The 27,854-nt window shown below is 32.8% G+C and overlaps 1 protein-coding gene across 1 annotated transcript; it reads right to left on the reverse strand.

Moving 5' to 3' along the window:
- Positions 1 to 259: 259 nt before the first annotated feature.
- LOC106666854 (fat-like cadherin-related tumor suppressor homolog) lies at positions 260 to 24,326 on the reverse strand. The gene is made up of 47 exons (XM_024226277.1): positions 24,317 to 24,326; positions 23,785 to 23,891; positions 19,796 to 20,000; positions 19,681 to 19,742; positions 19,442 to 19,597; positions 19,222 to 19,320; positions 18,992 to 19,144; positions 18,713 to 18,926; positions 18,513 to 18,652; positions 18,212 to 18,453; positions 17,836 to 18,080; positions 17,578 to 17,764; positions 17,288 to 17,513; positions 16,964 to 17,216; positions 16,685 to 16,905; positions 16,316 to 16,506; positions 15,979 to 16,255; positions 15,767 to 15,913; positions 15,529 to 15,697; positions 15,247 to 15,471; positions 15,164 to 15,187; positions 14,863 to 15,099; positions 14,609 to 14,809; positions 13,175 to 13,357; positions 12,814 to 13,116; positions 12,549 to 12,757; positions 11,059 to 11,188; positions 10,843 to 11,004; positions 10,466 to 10,777; positions 10,106 to 10,375; positions 9,787 to 10,044; positions 9,548 to 9,718; positions 7,243 to 7,488; positions 6,800 to 7,180; positions 6,523 to 6,737; positions 6,317 to 6,454; positions 6,111 to 6,254; positions 5,792 to 6,043; positions 5,400 to 5,728; positions 3,185 to 3,332; positions 2,919 to 3,129; positions 2,593 to 2,851; positions 2,410 to 2,515; positions 2,173 to 2,344; positions 2,042 to 2,110; positions 526 to 651; positions 260 to 447 (listed from the first exon to the last, which is right to left on the reverse strand). Exons 1-47 carry the CDS (start codon positions 24,324 to 24,326, stop codon positions 326 to 328), a joined length of 8,907 nt encoding a protein of 2,968 aa, XP_024082045.1. The 3' UTR covers positions 260 to 325.
- Between the last annotated feature and the right edge of the window lie 3,528 nt (positions 24,327 to 27,854).

The raw sequence follows: 27,854 nt of genomic DNA on the forward strand, positions 1-27,854 counted from the left end.
TTGGTCGAGATAAAAAGTCAGTGTCACGAGCGGGATTCGAATCTACGATCTTTGGCTAAATACGCCGTAGTATTAATTAGAAATAGATAGCAGTAACCCACAGTTTTAACTTAAAAATTTAAAAGTCACTATTTTATATCAATCAGCATGCATGTCAAAATTGTATAATACTGAAAAAAAGTTAGCCAAAACACAAAAGAACATTATAATATATAATTTTATTTGAGAATACAATTATAAAAATTATCATACATTGCGTTTGTACAAAAAATAAGTAATTTCCATATACATCTTATGTCCATGAATACATACATTTATACAATAATTATGATATGATTTTGGGCTCATCGATACCACTAATTCTTTGGGAAATATTTCTTTGGTGTGGAAATCCATAAGATAATCCATAGTCCGCAGTCCTATCGTCTATGTTATCATTTACTTGAACTGAAATAAAAAATATTATCATGGACAAAATGATAAAATAATGATTTTCATTAGTTGGTTAGCATTATTACAAAATACCAGTTATGTCTTGTATTATTACATGTGGGCTAGTGCTTGGACCAGGTGAATCTACATCAATCTTTTCATCAGTCATAAAGGTAACAACTTTAGGTCGTGGAGTGTCATTTTGTTCCCATTGGTATCCTTAAAATACAAAAATAAGGCAAATTGTAAATAAAATCTGATTTTACACCCAAACATGGGCTGTTATTTTTTTAAATTTTTATAAGTGACTAAATGTAAATGGAAAATATATCACACATTTTATTGATTTTCCCTAATCATTCTTATGTCTGCCTATTCTTGCTAGCTTTGAATGTCAGATGTGTTGTACCATTTTGATATCTTCAATGTTTGGACTGTGTGTTATTTCATCCATCCTGTCTTTTATAAGTGCGCAAAATGAAAAGGGTGACAGGGATGTGTGGCACTACCTTTACGTAATCATTTTTATATCATCAATTTTGCATTTACAGGAAGTGCAACCAGGTTAGGTTAGGTTTATAGTTAGGGATGGGTTTGGGTTAGTGTGAGGGATATGTTAAGATTAGGTTAGGTTAGGTAAGGTAGGGTTAGTGTTAGGTTAGGTAGGATTAATGGCTTAGGGCTAGTGTTGAATAGGTTAGTGTAAGGGATGGGTTGGGAATAGCGTTAGGGATTGTGTTTGGGTTAGTGTTAGATTAGGCTATGTATAGTTTAGGTTAGTGTTAAGCTTGATTAGGTTAGGTAATGGTGAGTGTTAGGGACAGGTTAAGATTTGTTAGATTAGGTTAGGTTAGGTAGGGTAGTGTTAAGTTAGGTTGGCTTGAATAGAATTAGGGCTAGTGTTAGAATTGGGTTAGGAATAGTGTTAGGAATGGGTTTGGGTTAGAGTTGGGAATGGATTTGGGTTAGTGTTAGGTTAGGTTCGTATGAGGGATGGGTTAGGAATAGTGTTATTGTTGGGTTAATGGTAGGAATGAGGATTAGGGTTAATTAGGTAAGGCCATTAGGATTATGGCTAGAGTAAGGAATGGGTTAGGTTACATATCCATGATTCTATGTTTTTCTGTGAAGATGAGAAAATATAAAAGTACTTTTTTTGGACTGATAAGTAAAATAGTAGATCTAATAGGAAGATCAAGATTATTATGGATAATCAAGCTACATTGCTGGATGCGAAATCTGACATCATGCTCATATGCTAACAAATTCTTTCTTCATTGCTAACAAACTTTCAATTTACAAAAAGAGAGTATGTGAAATAAGCAAATTTTTGGTTTCAACGCAATCAAATTTTGACCTTTTATAGGCAACGCAAATTTGCAAAATGTAAAGTAAGATCACTTTGCCAAATAATTGCAATTGTCATGCCAAACGGGGGTATGTAATTGGTTAAATTTATCCACAAGTATCCTGGTTATATGTTACACTTTAATATAATACAAAAGAAGCCCCCTTTTTAAAATATAAATAATAATGAAAAATTAATTAATTTAATTCTTCTTGAAGCAATTCTTTAATGTAAACCAAAGTAAATTGGTTATGTTTCTACCTTGCATCAGTCTTGTTTCTTCTTCAGGATTAGTGAAGCTATTTCTCATGGAGTTGCTATTTTTAAAATCTGAAATAGAATATCCATTTCAAATATATTTTACAGTCTTAATGAACATTGGTCATTATTACCATTATTGATTTTTAAATTATCTGAGCTCTTGTTTAAATTCTGAAGAAAACTACAGCTGCTGTTTCCTAATTCTTCCCCTGAACCACTTCTAATATTGTCAAGGTTGTTGAGCGGTAGTGCCGTGTACAGTGTGTCAGTTCCACAATTATATGAGGAAGGTCGATCTCTTGACTGAAAAAAAAAAAAAAATCACTGGTGTTGCTGAGGAAATTTAAACTAAATTCGACTAGATTAACCTGAGAAAATTTGAGATTGTTAATTTTGGAATTGCAGATAGAATCAGGGTCAATGGCTACTTTTTTCCCATTGGCATTTTCCCTACTTCTATGCTTTTGGCATTTCCTGAAAACCACAATATTTTGACATAAAACTGCCTAATGTTATAAAATATAAAATAAAAAACTAAGAATTAGGAATACCACAAAATAACACTGGATATTGCAAGAATGGAAATGGCTAGAATTGCAATAATAACAATTATAATATATGTGTAGCTAAAAGTGAATTGGTCCATTGAACTTTGGCTAGAAGAGTTGCAGGTATGATTTTCTGCACAGAGCGGAGCAACAGGAGGTGCAGATGCACACATGAAATAGCCTCTTGTCCCTCCCTGATGTGAACAGACAGTTGGAGGAGGACAGTCACAGTCCTTCTCCAAATTAAGTTCACATGCCTCACCTAAAAAAATATAACAAAAAAAAAAATTAATTATGTGTTTGTATTGAAGAAAGTTGGTTGTTTTCACCTGTATAAGAGGGCAAGCAAGCGCAATACATTCTGTGTGAATGTGCAGGTGCAACAAAACTGAACATTTCTGTGCTCGTTGTTATCATTTTCTGCTGGATTAATGAGATTCGTTGTCGGCAACTTCCTTCATTTTGGCAACTGCACTTTAAAATGCTTGTGGGGAGTCCACAGTTAATAAGTGCAGTATTAAACTCTTTAAGGGATATGTTCTGGAATAAATGTTAATCTTAATTATTATAATTTTTTATTTTAAAAAAAGCATACCTCTTGAAAGGACAAGAGCACATCAACGTCCTTGTTTGCTGGTTGAATACTGAGCAAATATATTTCTGTCTTGAGAAATTGTTTGAGCATACGCAGGATATTTTTACGTCCAGTGAGCACAAAATTTTTTGAACTCATCCCTTTCACCCTACAAAAAAGATTTTTTTAAATTATAATTACTTTAGTTTAAGCAAATGTAAACTACTACAAAATTTTAAATTCTCTCCATACTTCAGAAAAGAACAAAAAGATTTGATTAACAGTTACGAATTACTGATTTATCTAAGCTCAGCTATGTATATGCATGTACATACATACGCACATATACAGAGTTGAATCTATCACTTCTGGTAGTACACAGCAATTCCAGCTTTTGTGTAATTTACTATAAATTACCGGCGGGCCTTGAGAATCACCCACCTCGGGTGTGGTCAAACCTCAGTCTTATCCCTCCAGCCACCAAGATTGGGCTGTCTAGGTCAATTCAGCACCCAACGCATGTAGATCCTAGATCCAAACCCATTCACACTCTCATTCATTCTTAAATACATTCTTTCATTTTCCCATACCATTCACTCAGTCAGGGTGGGGGGTGGAGTACTCGATGTTTATTCATCACCCTTTACACCTTTTATATAACTAACCTAATTGAATCTCTTTAAAATGATAGTTCCTACTCACTTCCGATAAGTAACAAGATAGTTACTACTCCTAGTTAGTTGTTTTCAACGTTCCGGATTTCAACCTGATGATGAGCTATAAGCTTGAAATCCAGATTGTTGAAAACAACTAACTGTAAGTAGGAACTATCTTTTAAAAATTGGAACAACACACTCACATCACCAATTATCATTTCTAACCTAATTAAAGGTCGATGGGGTACTGACCACCATCGGCCTTCTCATACTGCATATTCACACTAATAAATGCATTTACTAAGGAAACAAAACTATTAATACTATATACAATAAAACAGCCCTGTTTCCTCCAAAAATCAGAAGAGGGACCTGCTGTGCTCAAGTACAATTCTCATATTAGGTGGCATTCCTCACGCTTTCTATAAGGACCCAAGGAGTTGCACCCTTCAATTAAAAAATGGAAACTCTACTGCCTAAAAGTAGTGTCCATGTGCCAACCTCGTATAGCCATCAGGTGAGGATGACATTTCTTCTATGAGTCATCTGTACGAGCCCTCCAAGGGCCACCTATTGACAGTTCAGTTGTATCGTTGCATGATTTGTGAAATTTATATGTACTGATTTAAATTGATTTTATATGTTTTTGTTAATTTAATTTCTGGTTGCAAGCTTTTTAAGGTTTTTGAAAGAATGGTCCTCGGTCCTGTATCTGCAAAATGTAGCAAATTTTATGCCTCCCAGTTTTGGAAAATCACTGGTGTAAAACAAATAAAATATTGTGCCTGGTATTCTGCCTTGGGGCACTTCTGCATTTATTGTTTTCAGCTTTGTATATCGATCTTCTTGCTTGACACTAAAATGTCTGTCAGTTATGTGGAATGCGATAATATCTACATATTACTTTGATAGCATCCATCTTATTTTACCAATAGATTTTTCTTTTAACTTTTCTAATAGAAATAGTAAAATAGTTACTAATTTTTTTTTAGTCACAGGTTGCATAAGATTGAACAATACTTATTGAATAAGATAGTTTCAGTCTCATTTGGATTTATTTTAATTGTCAACTTTGTGAAATATTTTTCTAACTTTGGGGGATTCCCTTATTAAGGAGATAGCGAACAATTTTTGGGACGATCAGATAGTTTTCTTCCTATGCTGTTTTTTAAATTCCATTTCTACTCAATGGATTTCAATTTTGATACATATTTATTTTTCAAGGGCATTTTACCATATTTTGGCAATTTTTTTTAGGGGTGTTTAGTTTTTCAAAGAGATGGCAAAAACTTGTAATTTCTCCTTTTTCTCTAAATCTATTAAATCTATTACTACCGATTTTTTTTTTTTTCATTTAGTATACTACAAATTTGTAACTAAAGGGTTTTACAAATAGTGAATCATTAGTTTTTGACAACTACCTAAAGTTGTATTAAGATTCTTAAAAAAAAAGAAAACACACACACACACACACACATTTACAATTAAAATGAAAAATACATGTCCTACTATACGGCATGGTAATAAACTGTCTGTTGGGTAGAAAGAAATTTTAGCAAATATATGAATATAAACTATACCTGAAGCTAAAAGATGATAAGAGCATATCTGCAAATAGTGGTTGAATATTAATATTCACTGTACCACTCGAACTGAACTTTCCATCTGTTACAGTCACGTTTAGTTTGTATTGTCCTGTGTCAAGATTAGAAAGCGTTATTTCACCCGATTGTGGATCTAAACTGAATCCGTTGGTTTCTTTATCCAGCAAATATGTGAGCGTATCGTACTGATCAGGGTCTTTGGCATGAACTTGGCCCAATGAACATGACTTTAAATTGTCCTCATAGGAAAGAACGATGACATCCTTTGGTGTTAAAGAAGGTGGAAATTGAGATTCTTCGACAACCTGGAAAAAAAAAACATTATTTTTATTTGCATAATGTCCGATCTTAAAACAAATTTTACTAACCCTGATAGTTACTGCTGCATCGGAGAAGAAAGGTGGAACCCCACTGTCAAACACTCTTATTTTTAAATGAAAAACATGCTGGGCATGATGGGCTAGTCTTTGTACAGTCCTGATTGTACCGTCACTACTGATTTTGAACAATTTGTCCTCGTTGCCTTCAATTATATCAAATCTGTACGGGCCACTGTTATTTCCAGAGTCTGAATCTGTCACACTCAGTTTGATAATAGACCAACCACCAGCTTTTCCCTCCTAAAAAAAGTACAAAAAAAGGAAAACAATTTTATCTTGTTGAGATATGCAAATTTTTTTTGTATACCTGAATTATCGCCGAATAGTTCAACTTAGAAAAAAGTGGAGGATTATCATTAATATCAAGAATTTCAATATTCACAGTCACAGCGGTTGACAATGGTGGTTTTCCTAAATCAGTTGCTTTTACTGATAATTTGTAATTTGAGATCTGTAAATAATTTTATATCAAATTTTGTTAAAGAGGCTTTACATATTTAAAAAAAGATTTACCTTTTCTCGGTCTAAAGGTTTGGAAACTGTTATATAACCATTAACAGGATCAACAGTAAACTGATGATGAATATCTCCGTTTTCTATGCTGTAGACTATTCTTCCATTATCTCCACTGTCGACATCAGTTGCAAGTATCTGAAAAGTCAAAATTTACATATACAATTTTATCTTATTTGTGTATGTAGTAAAGATGTATTTGTTACCTGTAAAATTGTACTTCCTACATTAACATTTTCATAAACTGAAGTTGTGTAAATGATTTGCATGAATATGGGAATATTGTCGTTTGAGTCAATCACAGTAATGTTTACCAAAGCCTGACTAGAAAGGGGTGGTTCACCTCTATCGGTAGCTTCTACCGTAAGTAAATAAGTTTTGACTAGTTCATAATCAAGAAACTGAACAGCAGACAAAATTCCTTAAAAACAAAAATTACTCAGATATTAATTAGATTTTAAGGGGAAAATTTTCAATACATACCTGATTTTGGATCCAATGAAAATTTACCATCATCGTTTCCGTTCACAATGGAATAAAATATTTCAGCATTTAAACCTATATCGGCAGAGAATGCTTCCAATTTCAAAATTTCCACATTTATCTGGATATTTTCAGGGATTTTGACTGAATAAACCTTTTTAGGAAAAATTGGAGGATTATCATTGACATCAAGAACGCTAATAACCATTGTTGCAGTCGTCGATAGTTTTGGAATGCCTTGGTCAGAAGCTGTGACCGTCAATGTGTACTTATCCTGTACTTCACGATCAAGATTTTTTGTCAGCTGAATGAGACCAGTTTTGGGAGAAATCATGAAATTTTTTGAAGAAGACATTCCATATCTCACTCTTGAATTTACACCTTGAAGACAAATACAAATTTTAGGAAAAAATTGTCAATTTACGCGATCTAAATGTGATTACCTAAGTCATCATCGGTAGCTTGGATTTGGGTGATTATAGAGCCAGCCTTAGCGTTTTCAAGTATAGTGGCAGAAAGATTGCTCGACATGAATCTCGGTGGGCTATCATTCACATCGATAATAGTTACAATGACTTCAGACTGACATTTCCACATTTTATTATTTTTATCATCATCCACAACATCCACAACTAAGTTATATTGAGGTATTCTTTCACGATCAAGTAACTTTCTGGTTTTTAACTCACCTAAAATTATGATAAAACTGAATGAAACAGATTCTATTCTAGTAAACCAAATCAAAATATAGTCTCAATTATTTATTTTTTTTAATTTTAAGAAATGAACCTTTTGAGCTTGATGAGTGAATACCTTAAAAAAATTATACTAAATCCAAAAAATTGTGAGTGTTGCAGAATCGTCGATCTTGTAGTTAGGACAGACTTACAAGCAACATTGAACTTATTAATCAGTCAACTAGCTGATAAATTAATTGTTTATATAAAAGTGGTTAAATTTTTTAAAGAAGAACAAGAAGAAAACTTAAATTTGATACATAACGATCATCTTGCTGGGTTTGTGTTTTAGATATGGTTGGCATTTTGTCCATCTTCAGTGTGTCTGAGATTTTGGTGAAGTCAAGTCGATTTTATAAGGCGTTATTTTTGTTGGCCAGTTTACCAAAGGGGTCAGATTTTAGAAAAATATTTAGGTAAAATTTTTAATAATAGATATTTTTAATAGATAGTGGTCTGATCCCAACAGCTGGTTAGTTCGCTTTACAGGCTACATTTTATGACTTAGAACACAGAATTTACAAAGATCTCCCCACCCTATTGAAATCACGAGAAAAGCTCAACCAGAAAAATATCTATTGAGATGCAGAGCTTTTTTGTAATTATTCTACGAGCGATCTCAGTTCAAGCAGTTTCTTAGTAGGATAAACAATATATTAAAATAAATCAATATCAGTTGAATTGTGAGAAAATAGTCCATAATATTTCCAAAATTTTTGGCAGATAAAATTAATCCAAAAAAATTTTTTTTGCCTTATCAGAGAAAAACAACTCTTTTGAAGTTTCAATAATAATCCCATTTATTATTTTACACACATTATTTGTTTTTTTCAAATGATTAGGTGTGCAAAAAAAAAAAAATAAATAAAAACTAATATTAAAAAAAATGAAAATAAGGAACTGAAGATTATTTTGCAGTTAGCCGATGGAACCCATGATCCTTCTGGAACCATTAGGGTTTGTGTAATTCTGCAAAGTGAAGTCTCTTTAATAAGGTAACAGACTCACTGAAGATGGTGAAATGCAGAAAACCATCTGACAGACTAGCACAGCGAGAATAGGCCGACCGTGAATATCCTATTTTTCCTCTGTATTCATTGATGTGAAATGTTTCCAGTTTATTTATTTTTTATATAGTTTAATATTTTATGTTAGAACCCATTTTATTTTATTTTTTCAAATTCTCAAATTAAAAGAAGAATCCTTTATTTTTGTATTTCATTTTATAAAACTTTTAACATGGTTTTAATTTTAACTGTAAGTTTTTTTCAGGCGGTGTTTTACATAAGAACTAATTTTCTACATTTTTACATTCGCAAATGTACAGGAATTTACTTGCGTATATTTCATACTATCAGCTTTAGAGAAAGAGTTAATTTGAAATTAAAATGGGTTAATATGTAATTACAAAGGGTTGATTTGAAGTTAAACAAGGTTAATTTGAAATTAAAACAGGTACATTTGAAGTTAAAAATTAAAAAGGGTTATTTTCAATCTTTGAAGTTGGAATAAAAAAGGATAATTTGAAGGTAAATAGGGTTAATTTGAAATTTAAAATAAGGTTAATTTGAAGTTAAAAATTAAAGAGAGTTAATTTGAAATAGGATTAATTTGAAGGTAAATAGGGTTAATTTGAAATTTAAAATAAGGTTAATTTGAAGTTAAAAATTAAAAAAGCGTTAGTTTGAAACAAAAAAAGTTAATTTGAAGTTAAAAAGGGTTAAGTTGAAATTAAAAAAAGGTTAACGAAGTTAAAAATAAAAAAGAGTTAATTTGAAATAAAAAAGTTTAATTTGAAGTTAAAAATGGTTGATTTGATAGAAAAAAGCTATAAATTGAGAACTAACTATGAGTGTTAAAACAAAGAAACAAAACAACAATAACAATGTCTATGCAAAAATAAAAATTCAAATAAATGCACAAAAATGAATTCCAACGTCAACAAGCTGGATTTTGTGTCAACAAGCACTATTAAATTTGAGTCAAAAGAACACACAAGTTAAATTGTTACCAGTTAAATTATTTAGTGTGAAATGTTCACTATGATCTCCGTGTAGAAGAAATTTAAACTTTTGCTTAATATCTAAATCAAAAGCTTCGATAGAAGTAATAAAAGAGTTACGAGGCACATCTTCAGGAACTTGGATCTTGTAGACAGACTTTTTGCATTGAGGTTTTTCATCTAGAAAGCACAGTTGTTAGCTTGTTTAAAATTTTTTAGACAATTTTAGACTTTTTTTTATAAATTACCATTGACATCTGTCACTTCCACAGCGATCTTAGTCAATGCTGTAAATTTCCCATCAGTGGCTAATATCGTTAACATATAGTTGTCTATGTATTCCCTATCGAGTGATCTTGTCAGGTAAAGTACGCCTGAGCTATTGACATTGAAATTACAGTCATTGTCACCAGCGATGACAAAATATTTGAGAGGTAGCTCAGAAGAGTCTATGTCACTTATTTGTAAGGATAGTAATGGTGTACCTATATGAACATCTTCTGCCACTAGACAGAAAAAATAAAACAGTTAGTATATTTTTAAATAAAAGATTTAGAACATTTTCACCTGATATGTTCCAAAGTTGTTTTACAAATGATGGTGGGTTGTCATTAATGTCAATAACGTGAATGTTAATCGTACATTTTCCGCTTAACGCTGGACTACCATTATCAAATGCAACCACTGTCAATGTATATTCTGTTTGCTTTTCCCAGTCAAGAGGATTCAGTGTCAAAATCCATCCTGTCGATCTGTCCAGAGTGAAATGTCCCATCCCGTCTTCAAGCCAATAATGAATTTCTCCATTCTTTCCTTCATCAGCATCATTAGCTGTTACTATTAAGAAAGAATAATTTAATATAATATTGCCATTAATAAATAATATAATATTGTTATTAATTATATAATAATATAAATAACATTTACCTTTCATCACTGGTGTACCTTCTGCTGTGCCTTCGACAATATAAGCGTTGTATTCTTTGGTTTCAAAAATTGGCTGATTGTCATTCATGTCCAAAATGTGCAATGTAATGTGATACGTAAATGCGAATGATGGATTGGTTACTGTCTCACAGAGTATTGTGATCCTGTGAAGAGCTCTTTCTTCACGGTCTAAGTGTTTCTTTGTAGAAACCTGTCCTTCTTTATTTATTTCAAAAATCATCGATTCATTACCAAGTAGGGTAAAATTTACGTTTATTTCACTGTTTGCATTTAATTGGGTTATTATTGATCCTGTGGTGACAAAAAAAGAAAAAGATTATATGTTTTCAAAGGCAATTTTTATATTTCTTTAAAACCTGGTGCAGCCGCTTCAGACATGAAGAATGTGTGTGATTTTTCTTTGAGAAAGAATGATGGAAAACTGTTTGAAGTGACAATAATTGTAACAGATACATCACTGAAAAAAGACGGGCTTGCTGTATCTGTCGCCCTTACAAAAAACTGATATGCAGCATCATCTGGAAAAAAAAAATTAATAAACTTTTTTTTGCTTCTTAATAAACTAGAATTACTTTGCGACTCAATCGATGTTGTTAGTGTAATTTCTCCAGTTGTTTCATGAATTGAAAATATTCCATTGTGCTTTCGATTCGACAAAATAGAGTAATTTATTGTACTTTCATCCATGTCTGTTGCATGTACCTAAGAAAAAAATATGTATATTAACATATTTTATCTCGATATAATTGATATAAGTTTTCAATATTATAATTTTGCATTGAAAACATCAGAGATAAGGCCATAAAAAAATCTTTCTACATAAAAAAATGTATATTATTTTTTTAATTTTCTGCTGACATATTTGTTTACATATTTTTTTCTGGAAAGATCCACTAAGAGTCATCTGCACCATGGAACTAGGAGGGTATAAAAGATCCAAAGTGGATGCAGGCAAACTACATGAGCCAAGAAGCCAGAAAGAACATATAGAAAAGCCCCACCTACTTACAGTGGTCCTAAATCCTGATTTGTTAACTTCAGCAGTTATTGAAGTCAATACTATAGTTAGCAATACAGTGTTTCAGATTTTATCAATCAGATAGGCCATTGTTACAAACTGGAACAATTTTGCAATATTTTATATTGAAAATCTCATAATATTTCATATAGAATTTGGAAAAGTAGTCCGTTATATGTTTTCACCATGACCATGATATGCATAAAATGACCATTAAATGACTCTTGGTGGTTCTAAAATGCTCAATTCTTAGTCTACTCAAAACAAGCACACCTTTGTGGAAGTTGTGATTGCCTGTAGTTTGTTTCCGATCGGGTAACATTTTTTTACCATTGTGAAAAAATATTTTCTTTAAAGGTTACAATGAAGTCACCACTGGTTACTTCCACAATGGGTTGTCATATTTTAGTGGCTTCTCAGCTGCATCACACCTTTCATTGTCGGGGAGTGATGAGGGGTCTATAGGAAAGTTACTTGCTTTTGCTGTTGCCGTAGGCATCTCAGAGCTTAAAAGGCACAGCAATATTGATAAAATGGTTCAAGGACCATCCATGGATATCTTTTTTAAAACTTTAAAAAAATATTATTTCTCATAGCAACCTGAAGAGTGAACTATATGTCCTGTAGCAACAAAGAAATAATTAACTTCATTGGCTGAACATACCACCCACCAAATTTTTTAACAAACAATTTCCTAATTTAGAAGATAAGGCAGTAAGTGGGAAAGAGTGTTAGGAGTGTGTTTATATATGCCCTTTAGCATTTAACAGAGAGGAATCTTGTTAGTTCATCTCGACCACTCGCAATTTTACTGGGGGAGGTCATCCTCGTTCAACAGGACCAAGGTTCCTTCTGTAATTTCGATTTCAGGTATCAAATTTTAGGTTTCATCCAGAAAACGCTTTTGTTTTTAGAAACTCCTATCTATATATGAAGTTAGTTGAGGTGGCTTTATTATATTTGAGGGTTAGACGCCATGTGCTAAAAATATATTTATTCGTAAAATTGATTAAGTGATAGAATATATTAATTTTATAATCTTACTTTTAGAAATGGAGTGTTCATAGAAGTATTTGCAAATATTGTGGCAGAATAAGCTGGCGATGAAAATACAGGTGGATTGTCATTGGAATCCAAAAGAGTCACACATACTGTTGTAAATCCTGTGCGTTTTCCATTGTCTATTGCAAGTACGATGAATTCATAATAGCTTTTTGATTCTTTGTCAAGAGGTAATTTTGTTTTAATTTCACCTGGGAAAAAAAAAAATTGCACATTGCATTGGTGGATTTAGCATAAAAATACAAACCGGTCTTCTTGTTGATGTTAAATACACGTAGGATTTCTTGCGATGGTATTTCATACTCGATTAACCCAAACATATCAACATCAGCATCTTCAGCATGAAGCGTAATAACGTGAGATCCGGGAACAACGTTTTCTTTAATTGTCACCTCGTGAATTAATTTGTCGAAATAAGGATTATGCTGATTAAATGGGGTAATGTTGATGTCAAGATGAGTTGTTGTAGTGTAAACACCGTCGCTAACTGATATATTTAAAGAGAAATCGTGTACAGATATATTTTTTGGATTTGCAACAATAAGAATGCCTGAAAATATTAAATTTATAAAATAAGGACAAAATTCTATTGCTTTGATGTAATTTACCATTCTCTTTATCCAGATGAAAAGCGTGATTATAATTCAATAATGAATACTTAAATTTTGTAACATTTGCTGTATGATATGCACGTATAAATGACACAAACTGACCACGTGTTACATCTGAACCATACAGTAAGCCTTCTATAGGTTGAATAACTTGTGGTGCTGTGTCCAGAACATCAATAACTAATGAAATAATAATATAATTAATAACAATATATTTTACTTTTATTACAAAACTATTCACTTTCCTCACTAGGGAGGAAATCAAAAAGATTTAGGAGTCTTGGAGGATTGTTGAAGAGGGTTTGAGATGAAAGGTGTCGGACTATGGGGTTCAGATCATGGTCGAAGGTTTTATGGATGTGTCCTTATCGAATTATTATTCTTTTGAGGACAAATGGGACCTGAATCCAGCTTATTTTCCAGCTGTTGGCAATTAACGAAATCCCAATAAGATTGCCCATAGCTAAGAAAAAGCAAAATTCAGATGGGACCAGATCTGCAGAGTATCGAGGGGGTGGTAGGGACTACCTAACCAAACATCATTATCACCCCCTCTCGCGTTGTCTTATTTAAAAATTACACCTTTTCTGTTCACAAGAGTTGTTTCTGAGACGGCAAGTGATACTCATAGTCGGCTTGAGTAGATTTCCATGGTGATGGCCATGTGGCAGGAGTTAGTACTGCACAGTGCCTGCCGTACTCCACCAAACACAAACACCTTTTGTTGGTGAATATTTGGTTTTCATGCCAATGGAACAGGGTTATATGGTGGACAGCCAATGGTATGACCCTCCTGGTGTTACTGTTCAAGATCCATCTTTCATTGTATGTGACAATCTGATCAAAAAACGTCTCTACTTTGTGCCGTGAAAGCAATAAAAAGCTGTTTAAATGCTGACGTTTGTTACAATTAATTTATGAGAAACACTCATGGGTGGGTCTTCCCAGTATGCTACTGACATGTTTGACTTGAATCAAGATTGATGCTTTACTAATTCATTGTCATTCAAGACAAATCTACCAGACCTTGGTTCATCTTCAATCCCCTCATTCCCAGAAGCTTTTAGAACCATTTTTGGGAAGTCCTCTCACTGTTTCATCACTGAATGCAATGGAAATTTTACAAGCTGCCTCGGATGCCCTAGTAAGTATGTGTGAGCTTAAATCTATACAGTAAGCACACACGAATTATGGGTTTTAAAGCCATGAGAAAGGAACTCTTTTTTAATTTACAATGAACTGTTCAAGTTTTTGTTTCTTTATGAACTGGTGCATTATGCTCTACTATTCTCTCTAGTATTAACAATAACAAACAATAACAGATGAACAACTGCACAATTTTTTCTGGTTACCTGGTATATGTAAACTCATTTATACATAATATATAACATTAAAACACACAAAACAGAAGAAAAGTTCTAAAGAAATTACCATTTATCCAAATGTGAGCAGTTGACGATAAAGGAGGTGAACCTGCGTCGATAGCTTTTACAACAAAATGGTGTTTCTTTTTTAATTCATAGTTAAGAGGCTTTTTAAGAAATATTTCACCAGTTTCAGAACGTATATGAAAGAAGTTCATTGATTCACTTTGATCAGGATCGATCACATACCGAACAACCCCTGCCATGCCTGGAGGCAAAAAATTGTAAATTAAAATATATAAATACAATGAAAAGTTTTACCTGTGTCATTATCTTTGGCTTCAATTTGAGTGATTAAACCTCCAATAGATAACGTCTTGATGACAGATATGTTATAAATTCCCATCTCAAAAATTGGAGCGTTATCATTAACATCACTGATGTACAAATGAAGAAGAACGTTGGAAAATTTGTTTGTAACGGCATCAGTCGCTTTCATCGTTAGCGTGTATTTTTTTGTGTCTTCATAATCAAGCTTAGTCTGGACTTTAACAACACCTGAAAATAGAAATTAATCAGAAATTAATTGTTTTATACAGTTAATTTTTAACGATTTACTTACAAGGACTAGTCCCAGCATAAGATCCTAAAGGAAAAAAAAAAGATTAAGCTTGAGAATGTAAATTAATAAAAAAAAAAAATTACCTGCACCAAATGTTACATAGAAATCTTCATATAAATCGCCTTCTTCGATTGAGTAAATTATATCATTATTTAAAGGGGAAAGTGCTTTCAGGGTTAAGGGGATCGGTGAATGTAAAGGTATATTTTCTGGTATAGTGGTCTCATAACTCTGTTCTTCAAAAACGGGCGTTTCCTCATCGAGTACAATAATGTCAATTTTCATTTTATTTGAACAAGGAGGGATTCCTGTAAGAGATGAGTTGTTGAATATTATCTGAACCTGTAGGTGTAAATTAATTGTACCATTGTCTCGAATTGTTGCTACTAAATTGTACTCTCTGACTTGCGCTGGTAACTGTTGCCTTAGAGTTATGTTACCAGATTTTGTGCATAGTTTAAAATACTCAGAATATCTTTCAAATTCATAGTGTATTTCTCCATTTTCCCCTTTGTCATAATCAAACGCGATTATCTGAATAGAGTAAAATAAAGAGCATAAAACAAATCTTTTAAAAAAATTAATGGTGAAAGTGTGTCTTACTTTTCCAATAAAATGGTATTTTCTTGCAGAAACAGAAACTACTGCTATCATATTTTGATTTGCAATAATTGGACAGTTATCATTTATATCGAGCACAGTTATATTTACCTCAGTTCTTGCTATTCTTTTCGTTAATGAACTTTCAGCCTGGAAATTTGGTTTAGTCTTAAAGTTTTTTTATATTTTTTTTTTTAAATCTCATACTGACGTACTTGAATGATAAATTTATAAAATTCTTTCTTTTCCCTATCAAGTGGGATTCCAGTTGTTCTAATCGCTCCTGAGATCTCGCCAATTGAAAATTCTGGCGTTGGATTCAAAATGGAAAATACTATATGTTCATTTAAATCAGTTCCACTAACACTGACGACGACTACTGTAACAATTTGAGTACTATTTTCTAAAACAGCACCAAGGTAGCCGCTCTTTGGAAAGATTAACCCTTTAGGATAATTGTTTGGAATCTGCATCCAATTAATGTAAACAAATCTGCAAAATTTTAAAATTACATACTTCTTTCCAACTTGGTGGTCATATTTATTAACTTACGCTTCAGTTTTATACTTTCCATCAGTTACAGCTACCCTTAATTTTTGAGATGAAAGACTCAATTTTGTTTTATCTTTTACTGTAATTAAACCAGTTGTAGCGTTGATGGTGCAAATTCCGTTCTTATTACCATCAACTATGGAGTACTCGAGTTTCGTTGAACCTTCAGAATCTGCATCTGTTGCATTCAGCTAAAGAAACAGTAAAATTAAAAATATTAAAAGATTTGTAAGTGAATTCAACTCTATTTTTGTGTGTTTTTATTAGATTGGTCTGCGAGTATGAACATGAAAGTGGGACGAATTTGTGTAACATCAAACCCGCATATACCCATCTAAAGTTTAAAAGCGACATTAAACCTAATCTTACTCGAATAATGGTAACATCGTCAAAAGTCGGCCACAGCATTGTTATATTGTATTGTGACTGTGAAAAAATTGGAGGAGAATCGTTGACATCAATAACCGACAAATGAATTATTGCTGCTGTGTCTGAGGTCAGTCTTGGAATACCTTTGTCAGTTACAATCAAACTAAGTGTCATGTTCGGTGTCTTTTCATAATCCAAACAAACTACGGTTCGGATAGCTCCTGAAAAAAACACAAATCCGTTTAGAACAAATACACAAAAGTTAATCGACAGGGTTACCTGTATTCGAATCAATGTGAAACATGGAAGAGTTATTGTGTGTTAAAAATTGGTAATTCAAAAGGGCATTGATGTGATGATCTTTATCAGATGCCAAAGGAATAAGGGGTTTTCCATCGCTGTCCAATATAAAAGAGCCAACGTCAGCGCTCTCAAGTATCCAAGCGTTCCATTCAGTTTTTAAAAATTGAGGCATATTATCATTTTGGTCAAGAATATAAATGTAAACTTTGCATACATTCGTCCCTCCGACCTTTAATAAGTTGAATTTTTTGATTGAAAGAAAATCATACAAAAATTAATTTGTATAGAATTTTTGTTTACCATGTTAAAGGCAGCTACAGTTAAATTGTAGCTTTCTCTTATTTCTCTATCTAGTTCATAATTTGTTGTTATTGTGCCAGTTGTTGGATTAATTTTAAAAGACGAATCAACATTTCCATCTGTGATTTCAAACATGAGACCCCATCCATGGGCTTCCAACTGAATTACAAATGATCCAGGCAGAGAGTTCTCATATATTTCAGCACTGAGCTCTTTGTATTGAAACCTTATTAAACAAAAAAGACAAGAAAATTATCATACGAAAAGTTACGGCATGTCCAAAAACTTACTTTGGTGGTATATCACCTGGTGCTGAAATCAAAATGTGCACTGGTAAAGTATTGTGTAATTGTTCAACCCCTGAATCTGCTGCTTTGATAATCAACGTGTACTGAAATAAACTGCTACTGTCTAGTAATTTAGCCAGGGTCAATTCTCCCAAAATGCTATCAATCTTGAATTTCTCTCCATCATTACCTAAATAACAAAAATGTAAAAAAAAAAAAAATTACTTATTAGTTTAGTAATGGTAGTTAGAAAATAATTACCAGACAATATACTATATCTGACTGTTCCATTTTCCATCTCATCCATGTCTGTAGCAAGAATAGTGGCAATTTTTGTGCCTACAGTCGAGACGCTGTAAACTCTTGTGTCTAAGACGTCGACGCTAAACTCTGGCATGTGGTCATTCACATCCGTTATATTTATGTTAATTCTGGCAAAATCCCGTCTGGCAGGTGTACCACCATCACTCACAGCAACAGTTAGGACATGATAAGCCATCGATTCCCTATAATGATTGTTTTAATACACTAAACTTTGAACAATATATGAATCAATTATAATGACAAAACTTTGGAATAAAGAATAGTTGATTTACACACATAGAATTTATAATTAATCATCAATTTATAACAATACCTATCCAGTGAGTTCGTTACACTTAAAGCTCCCGTCTCATAATCGATGCTGAACAATTTCAATGACTCCTTGCTTTGTGCATTTATTATATGATAAATAAATTTCGAGTTGTAATCCTCATCTGTTGCACTAATATTTAATATAACTGTTCCTTTTCTTGTACACTCGCAGATAGCCAAATTGTACTCAGTTAAAGATAACTTGGGCGAATGTTCATTGACATCAAGCACTTTGATAAGTAGCTACAATATTGTTTAATAAAAAACAATTATAAATGTTATGGAAAATTGAAATTTATTACCTTAGTATATGCAGTGTGAACACCATCCGTAACACTGACTGTTAAATTATAACTACTTTGAGTCTCTTTGTCCAATTTTTTAGCAATAACAACATTTCCTTTATCTCTGCCGATGCTAAAATAGTTCATGTCATCACCACCTATTAAAAAAAAATAAAAAGAATTATGCTATGTTAATTAACATAGTCATACAATCTTACTTGTTATGTTATAGTATAAATCAGTGCTGTCAGAATCGGTAGCTTGTGCCAACCAGACCATATATCCGATTTCATCAGATTCCATCAGCTCGATATATTGATCAGTGGTTTTAAACACAGGTGAATGACTTGATGAAACAGGCACACCAACAACTTTGATTGTCACCCTGGCTGTAGAATTCTTCCTTGGTTTTCCATTATCAGAAGCCATTACCTGTATAGAAAATATGTCAATAACGTAAAAAGTATAAACTTAAATAAACCAGAATCAGTTCCTACTTTAATATTATAAAGATGCCCTCTTAATAAAGGCTTCTCGGCATATATTATTCCAGTGGATGGATGTATGGAAAATCTTCCTTTTCCTTTTCCAGCATTTAGGCTAAAATTTAATATTCCTCCTTCTCCGATATCTTTGTCTGATGCAATAACCTAATAAAGAATATGAATAGTTAGATGGATTTTTTTTTGTGGGGGAGGGGAAGGGGAACTAACGGAAAAAACATTACCCTAAAAATTTGTACTCCTGAATTTTGATGAGACGGAAAGTTTTCCCACGCCCCAAAAAACTCATCTGAAATTGTCCCCTCCTCATAACTTTCATCATCCTGAACAAAGATAATCATAGCACATAATAAAATATTGAAAAGGAAATTTAATCCCCACCATAAATCTTTAGGAAAAGGTTCAATTTTTTATGTTCTATGTTCAAATTCTATGTCAACTCACCTGGATTAGAAACAAATTTGAAGTCTTAACTTCTGGAACTGTCACATGATAATAGGACTGATCAAATTCTGGATCATTGTCGTTTATATCTTTCACCCTAATAATGACACGTACTATCGATGCCAACGTTGGTTCCATGCTGTCTCTTATTTCAACCTTAAAAAAAATTGAAAATTAAGAAGTAAAGAATTAAGAATTATAATTAAGAAATAAAAGAATTAATCTATCATTAATCTTACTTCAAGTAAATATTCATCCTTTATTTCTCTATCAATCTTTCTCCCAGTTGTTTTGATCAGCCCTGAAAAATAGTTAATGAGTATTTATTTTTATTTTTTGTTATAACGGTAATACCTGAAGTCTCATTGATGCTGAAGTAATTAAGGTCATTTCCACTTTTTATAGAGTAAGAAAGAGTGGATTTTTTCAAATCTGCATCCATTCCTAACACTTGTACAACACTCATTATTTCTGTCGACTCTTCCAATACCCAGGCTTCATAAATTGGCTTCACACTCATAGGAAAGTTGTCGTTGATATTTTCAACTTCAACATAAACCTATAGAAAAAAGAAAAAAAGAAAGTTTTTTATATGCTAAAGATGCAGAAAATGCATTTATTTGGAACACTGTCCTACTGGGTTAGATTCTTTTACCATTGGGGTTTTCTGACATCCTTGTCAACACAAGTTAATTGAATTGATGATTGTTGTATGAATGATTCTCAAAAAGGTTAAAGAATAATTAAAGTTTTTTGGTACTTTTATTTTAACTTTTACATAATACAGACACAAATTTAGATAACTTGTAATTACTATTAAAGAGTTATTATTTATTAGTTATTAAGGCATACTCCTCCTGCCATCCTACTTGGATCCATCTTCAATGCTTGGAAACTTGAAAATGAAATTTGCTCTATTTATAAAATAATTGTAATTTTTAGTTTGTTATGTTTTGTGTAATATATATNGTTTAATTTGTGATGGTTTGTTGAATTGAATGGGTCTTTGTGTAAATTCGTGTGGTTTGAAATTTTGTTTATGATTTGTATTTTGTCTATGTTGTTGGATCGGTTGTTGGTCTATTCTCTGCATGTACTGGAAGTCGTTTAACATTAACTTTTCAATGTCTGACAAGGTCTTAGGATTCCTAGTGGCTAGGTTATTTCTTAAAGGGTCTCTAAGACTACTTATAAAATTGGTGGCCACTACTTGCTCCTGAAATCTTATCAAATATAATTTTTCGTTTTGTGTACCGTCTTCTAGCTGTATTTTAGCTTGGAATAAATCCAACCTTTCCTTAATTTCATTTAATGTTCGCAAAGGGGATTTTACATTTAATTTCAACAGGTCAACCAGGATACTAGCTGGACCCTGCCTGTCTCCAAATTCAGTTTATAAATGTGATTTTAATGTTGACCAATCTTGGAAATTTAAATTTCTTAAATGTTCGTTGGCCTTATTTACTAGTTTACCTTTAATATGCATAAAGCATATCGTTTTCTGAGGGTCTGATATTGGAGGTACTAATTCGGAAACGATATGTTGCACTTCTTCAACCTTCATAATAAACTGTGTTAGTGTTTTTGGGTTGCCATCATAAGTGGGGATGGCATCCAAAATAAATCTTATTATAAAAAAAAATTTAAACAATTTTACAATAATAATAAAAATTAATTGCTAAATTAAATTGTGAAACCAAGAGTTTTATAACATGCGATACAATTTGTTTACTCACAAAATTTAAATCATTTCTGACTAGTTCGTATTCATCGAACCCAAAAAGTGTCCTACCGACTGCGCCAGTTATGTGCGAGATTTAGACGAAAGACTTTTTAAAAAAGAATTTTTATTGCCAAATAACACACAATGGTTACAGAGAATAACTTTCCTATTCACGGTACAGATTATTCTATAACAATTAAATATTTGGATCTTTACTGTCCGTTAACTGTCCTGTAACTAACTACGAATAAGAAGCTTATCTAATGGGAACAATTGAAAGAAGGGGCAATTGTTGAGTCCATACGTTCCTAGGCACTGAGATAAGTATTGTTTAAAAGAAGTCTCGTTATTAAAACAGCGACGTAACTCCTCCACCCCTAGATGAAACATTCGGAGAATGTTGGTTTTCGGAGGCGGCAGCTGCTGCAAGTTGCTGTCGTGCGAAGATATACCGGGTGATTCCATACCCAGATAATAGTAGGATGAGTCCATACAGGAGGATCGTCCATATACTTATCGATGTAGTGATGATCGGTTTTGCAATAGCTGGAGACAAATGTTGACTTTCTAGTTGGTTCAATTTGACATGCTTTACATTGACCGTAAATCGTGGCTGTTGTTCCTCTTTCAAACTAAGTTTCACTTCGTTGAGGAACTTTGGATGTCCAGAAGTATGTAAAAAATGAAGAAGCTGTTTATTTTGAAATGTTACATTACTTGATGTAGTATTTATTAAGAATATTCCATGTAGGCTTCTAGATATTGTGTCCCCATGTGTCGTTATTGTAACGATTTCTTCTTTGGGATTTATTTATTTAGTGTACCTACCAATGTGAAGTATTTATCTTTATATGTACTACACTCATTGTGGGTATTTGCCTGTTAATAAATAAATAATAATAAATATTCTTAAAGCCAGTCAATTAATCTTAACATTCCACTTGCTAATAATTGAAATAAAAATATCTGGAGAAAGAATTGCAGTGTTCTGAGGCCTGATTGTGTAAAAACTCATGCTTCACATTTGCATCTCTGCTTTATGGAAAATTTTTGGGGAAAAATAATGGGTATGTGACTTAAATCGACCCTAACCCTACCTAGCCTAACCATTCCTAACCTAACCTAACCCAGGGGCACTCCCAGGTAACAAGAAATCATTGATACAAAAATGGCCACACAAAAAAATTGTATCGCTTGAAGGCCTAGTTTCCAAGTTAACTCGTGTTGGAGGATCAGCTTATTTGTTTTAAAGTCTCCTGCCACTAGGAGGTATAATGGCTCTAACCATTTTCCCTTGTATTTCCTTTTTTACAATGTATGTATCAGATTAATTATTAAATAAACTTTAACTAACTAACTAACCAACTAAATTAACTAACCAACTAACTTAACTAACCTAACTTAACCTAATCCAATCCACACTCACACTGGATTATAAGAAATCATTGATCACACCAAAAAGTTTGTTCATCCAGCCCAAAAACATATCCATGTTATTAAAAACTATGTTTGAAGGTGGTATAACAAAATATTGAAATTTAATCCACACCATAATTCTTTAGGAAAAGGTTCAATTTTTTATTAAATTATATATCAACTACCCGGATTAGAAACATGTTTGAAATCTTAACTTCTGAAACTGTCACATGATAATTGGACTGATCAAAATAAACTTTAACTAACTAACTAATCAACTAACTAATTTAACTAGCCTAACTTAACCTAATCTAATCTACACTCACACTGGATTATGAGAAATCAATGATCACACCAAAAATTTTGTTCATCCAGCCCAAAAACATATCCATGTTATTAAAAACTATGTATGTTTGAAGTTGGTAACTGAACAAATTTGTGCAGTGAAAGGTGAATGAGAAGTTTTTAGTTGAGATGTTTCAATAATTGGATACTAGCCTTTAAAAATGACTTGATCAGTGGTCACTAACGCTAAATTAGTCAACTAGTTCAAGCCAGAATGTATGTGCTGACACTTGCAGAATATCAGCCACAATTGAAGCTTAAGATGCCAATGTAAGCAGCTTTCTTAGGAAATGTGGTGCCCACTAAAAATTAACCTCATAATATATCTAAGGCCCAAACCCAAACGTGCTTGTATATATTTGTTGCAAAATCCAAATAACAAACAAGTGATGAAAAAACGATAATATCAAAAAATCCTATTAACCAAATGATTTAACTGGACTTGCTAAATTGGTTTGGAAAACAGTGAAACTATAGAAATATTTAGCACTTGAGGTTGCTACTCAGAACCGAGTTACTAACTCAGATATTCAAAAACTCAATGAAGCATATTTTCATAAAACAAGACATTGCTACTGCACTCTTTTGCATTGAACGGAGGCAAAATTTGCACAAATTGGTGCCTGCAATTGCCTCACTTTCATTATAACCTTGACATCACATCATATGACTGATTTTGTTTATATGTTCAATATCATAAAGAGAAAAACTATTCACATGAGTCATTAAATATTAAAAATTGAAATCAGAAATCAGTCAAAATTGAATTTTATGAGGTAGGAATCACACATTTTTGTTGAAAAGTATTATTATAAATTAAATGATTATTGACACTGTTTTTAAGTTTAAGTCAACTTACATGTAATGTGGAGTGTAGTGGCACTACGCCATGGTCCTCGCATATTATAGTCAGCCAGTATGAATATTTAGTTTCCGCATCCAAAATTTTCCTTGTTCTTATTTCACCTGAAAAAAACCCAAAACAAAACAGATTTTAGATAATTGTCTAATAAATCTCTTTTGTATTAAGATAAATATGATAAATTTTTATTAAGAATAATTTATAGAACCATATTGAATTTGCTATCAACTTTTTTGATCCAAATATGAGTTATGTAATTATTTTAATATCATGTATTCTTCTTATGTTACTTATGTACCTATTGGTATAATGAACATAAAAATAAATCTGAATTTTTTTCAATTTATATTTTTGGTTTACACTCCTCTTAACATAGCAAAATGCCATAATGAAACGATCAGGAACGACTTCTGAGAGGCATTTAACACTAACCAGACAAAGATCTTTCAGCTTTATAACTTTTAGCTTTAAGCTTTCATTATTAAATAGAATAACTAGGCTATGAAATATTTTGCCAGTAGAAACTCACCGGAGGACATTTACCACAGAATGCATAATGTGAAACATACAATGAGAATATAGACAGAACAAAATGATCAAACCAAAAGACAAACGTTTTTACATCAATTTCAGATGTTTTTTTTAATTTAATTGTCTCTGAGGAGGTACTCAATGGATCAGGTCTTTAGAATCTGATAAATGATGTAGTTTTTTAAGTTTCATAAAATCCATTGTCTAGCTATAGTCGGCAAACCTTATGGTCAGTCATTCATTTTAAAATGCAATCAGTGATTGAGTAAAAAATATACAAGCTGTCAATTTTAAAAAACTAATATTTTATATTGTTAACAAAGTTAACGATTTACGTGTTCTATTAATTTCGATTGAAGGTGTAGTTTTAAGGTTAAATCATAAATGAAAAAACTGTTGAGGATTAGCTTATCGGTGTGAACAAAACTTATCCTATCTAATCTTGTATAATCTAACCCATCCCCACTCTAACCTAACTCAACTATACTTAACCTTACCTAATCCACCCATGCACACTCCCAGGTAACATGAAATTGATGATACAAAAAAATTTGTGATCCAGCCTAAAAACATATCCATTTTAGAAAAAAATTATGTGTCATGGTGGTATCTGAACAAATTTAAGCAATGGAGAGGTATAAGAGGTTTTTAGTTGAAAGTTTAATTGAAATTTTGGGCAAAATAATGGATATAAAAACTTAACCCTAACTCTAATCTCACCTAACTTGACCTGTCTTAACCTAACCTATGTGTAAGTCAAAAAACGTAGATGTAGATGTAGATGTAATTTTTTGGGGTATGGTATACTACGCCCTTTAAGAGGTATTGTATCCCCCGTTCTCTGCCTAAATCACATCGGTGAGTCCTATTTCATAAAGAAACTTGATTAATAGGCCCGGTTTCCGTGGTTGAAGCTCTTCTATGGTCACATTATACATCCCAAAACATTTCCTCCTGCGGGCTAATGTAGCTCCGCAGTTTGTTAGTAAATGTGTGGGTGTCTCTTCTGCCTCCTTGCAGAATCTGCATGTGCCATCTTGGATTGTTCCAATTTTCTTTAAGTGTCCATTTAATCTGCACTGTCCTGTTAGGAATCCTGTTAGGATTCACAGTCTGTTCCTGCTTCCTGTGACACATTGTGATTTCTTTCTTACCAAAATTGGTTAGAAGATTCTTGGATTGTTTATGTCCAATGAGTGAATTCCATTGTTCCTTCATTTTCTTTTTGTCCTTCTGTCTGAGATATTCGTTAATAGTGTGGATTCCTATGCCACAGAAGGGTTCGTGTCCTATCAGCGGTGTGGCAGCCCCTTTCCTTGCAAGGGTGTCCGCTTTCTAGTTGCCTTCTACTCCCATGTATCCTGGGACCCAGCAGAGGCTGACTTTATTCTGCATACCTTATATGTTTAATTTGGTTTTGCAGTTCATCAGCACCATCCTTGAACTAATGATACTTGAGCTCAGTGCTTTGATGGCTGCTTGGCTATCTGACATGACAGCTATATTCTTTAGTCAAAAAACGTATAATAACTATGTACTATAACTTAATAACTATTGGTTATTGCTTAATAATAGTCAAAGAAGTATTAGTTATTAAATTTTTCAATTATAGAAATACCTCCACCTGAGCGTTAAAACTTAACCCTAACCTAACATAACTCAACATGTCCTAACCTAACCATGTGTTAGTAAAAAAAAAACTTAACCATGTTAATAAAAAACTATGTATGAACAAATGTAAGCAGTGAAACGTGAATAACCGGTTTTTAGTTAATTTGTTTCAAAAGAGGGATACTAGCCTTTAAAAATTACGTGATCAATGGTCACTGAAGCTAAATTAGTCAAGAGTTGAAGCAGAGTTTGCTAGTTGACACTCTCAGAATATAGGCCATAACTGGGGCATCAGATGCTGCTGCTGCTGCTTTTTTAGTGAATGTGGTGGTCTCATTATTTGTCTGAGTCCCAAAACAAAATGTGTTTGCATATATTTGCTTTGAAGAGATGAGAAAAGGATATTTTCAAAAAGTCCTATTGACCATAAGCAGAGGGCACATGATTAAATGGTTCTATCACGCTTCCCAAGATGAAACATAGGTATGAAAGTGGAATGTGATGTCCACCTAAGATTAACTTCATGATTTGTCTGAGGCTCAAACCAAAATTTGCTGATTGCTTTTATCTTTTTTAAGGGGAGAACATCACTGAAAGGTAAAAAAAAAAATTTTTGTTTTTTGATTTTATAAACAACTACAACTCTTTCTGGACATTCTAACACCAAAAGCACATATTGCTGACAACCATAAGTATTTTTATTTTATTTTTAAACAGTTTTGGTATGGAGCTATCGCGTCAGGAACTCTCACGGTACATTATCTCTTACGGATTATAAGCACCTACATATGCATATTTACTGTAACAGCAAACACACACAAAACTCAGAAAAAACCCACTAAAACACTAAAATCATTTGCAAAATACAGTAAACAAAGCGTTTACCACCATGACAAATAGTAAACCCTCCTAGAAGTAGAAGTGAGAAAACGTAAATAAATATCAACAAGCCGTTGGGGGCTTAGATTTTGAGAAAATCAATCGTTTTCAAAAATGTCATTTTTACGAATCATTCCCCTAAACTACTGTAGCTATGAGAGAGAGTATTTTTGTACAAGTAGTCAAACATTAGCTGCATAGATAGACGAGGGCTTTTCTCGAAATACTTCACAGGTAACAGGAAAAAATCCCAAACATTAAAAAAAAAGGTATTTTTCCCCTTCTGTTCAAAACGGCCTAATTATTTTCTTTCAGTTTGATTTAAAAATCTCTCCTATCGATGTAAACCCTATCGAGAACACTTGTGCAAAGTTCAGTTAATTTAGTCGGAAATTTTTGAGAAAAATTCCCTAGTAGGGTGGAAAATAGCGTATTTTTGTGGGAAAAAAATGAAAATTTCATAGCTTCATAAATTAAATTCTTCCAAATATAGTTCTATTTTACATTTATATATTTAGAAAACTGTGTAAAACGAGTATATAAAGATTCAGAAAGATTGTAAAAACGACAAATGAAAAAATTAAAATTAAAAAGTTGCGTGTGTAGAGATTAGTGACCGTTAATCGATAGTTATTCAGATATCGTGAGATGCGGTCAGGTGTGANGAAACCTACATCACACCCGACCACATCTCACGATATCTGAATAACTAATTAAAAAGTTGCATTTTGCCGAAGGCGACCCTTCGAAGTGATGTGTTCCCCTAGGGGACCGGTAGCCGCAATTGAAAGAAATTGACACCGCACTCATCGATGGAAGGTCTGGGGCGGGATCGTATCTCAGAGACCCTGAATTTGGTCCCAACCTCCTTCAAAAATGAATTTCTTCGATGGAAGAACACTGGCACACCGGGGTCTCAATTCACACGCGTGTTGCGAGCTCTCAAAAAATGGAGCCAGGAATAAAGTACAATAAGCTGGTACAGCTGCAGTGCTCAGAGGGACCTCCTCCTGTTCCTGGTATTTACAATTACAAAAGTATTTATT

Source organism: Cimex lectularius, unplaced genomic scaffold (genome assembly GCF_000648675.2).
Source record: "Cimex lectularius strain Harlan isolate CLEC.00 unplaced genomic scaffold, Clec_2.1 scaffold115, whole genome shotgun sequence".
NCBI lineage: Eukaryota > Metazoa > Arthropoda > Insecta > Hemiptera > Cimicidae > Cimex > Cimex lectularius.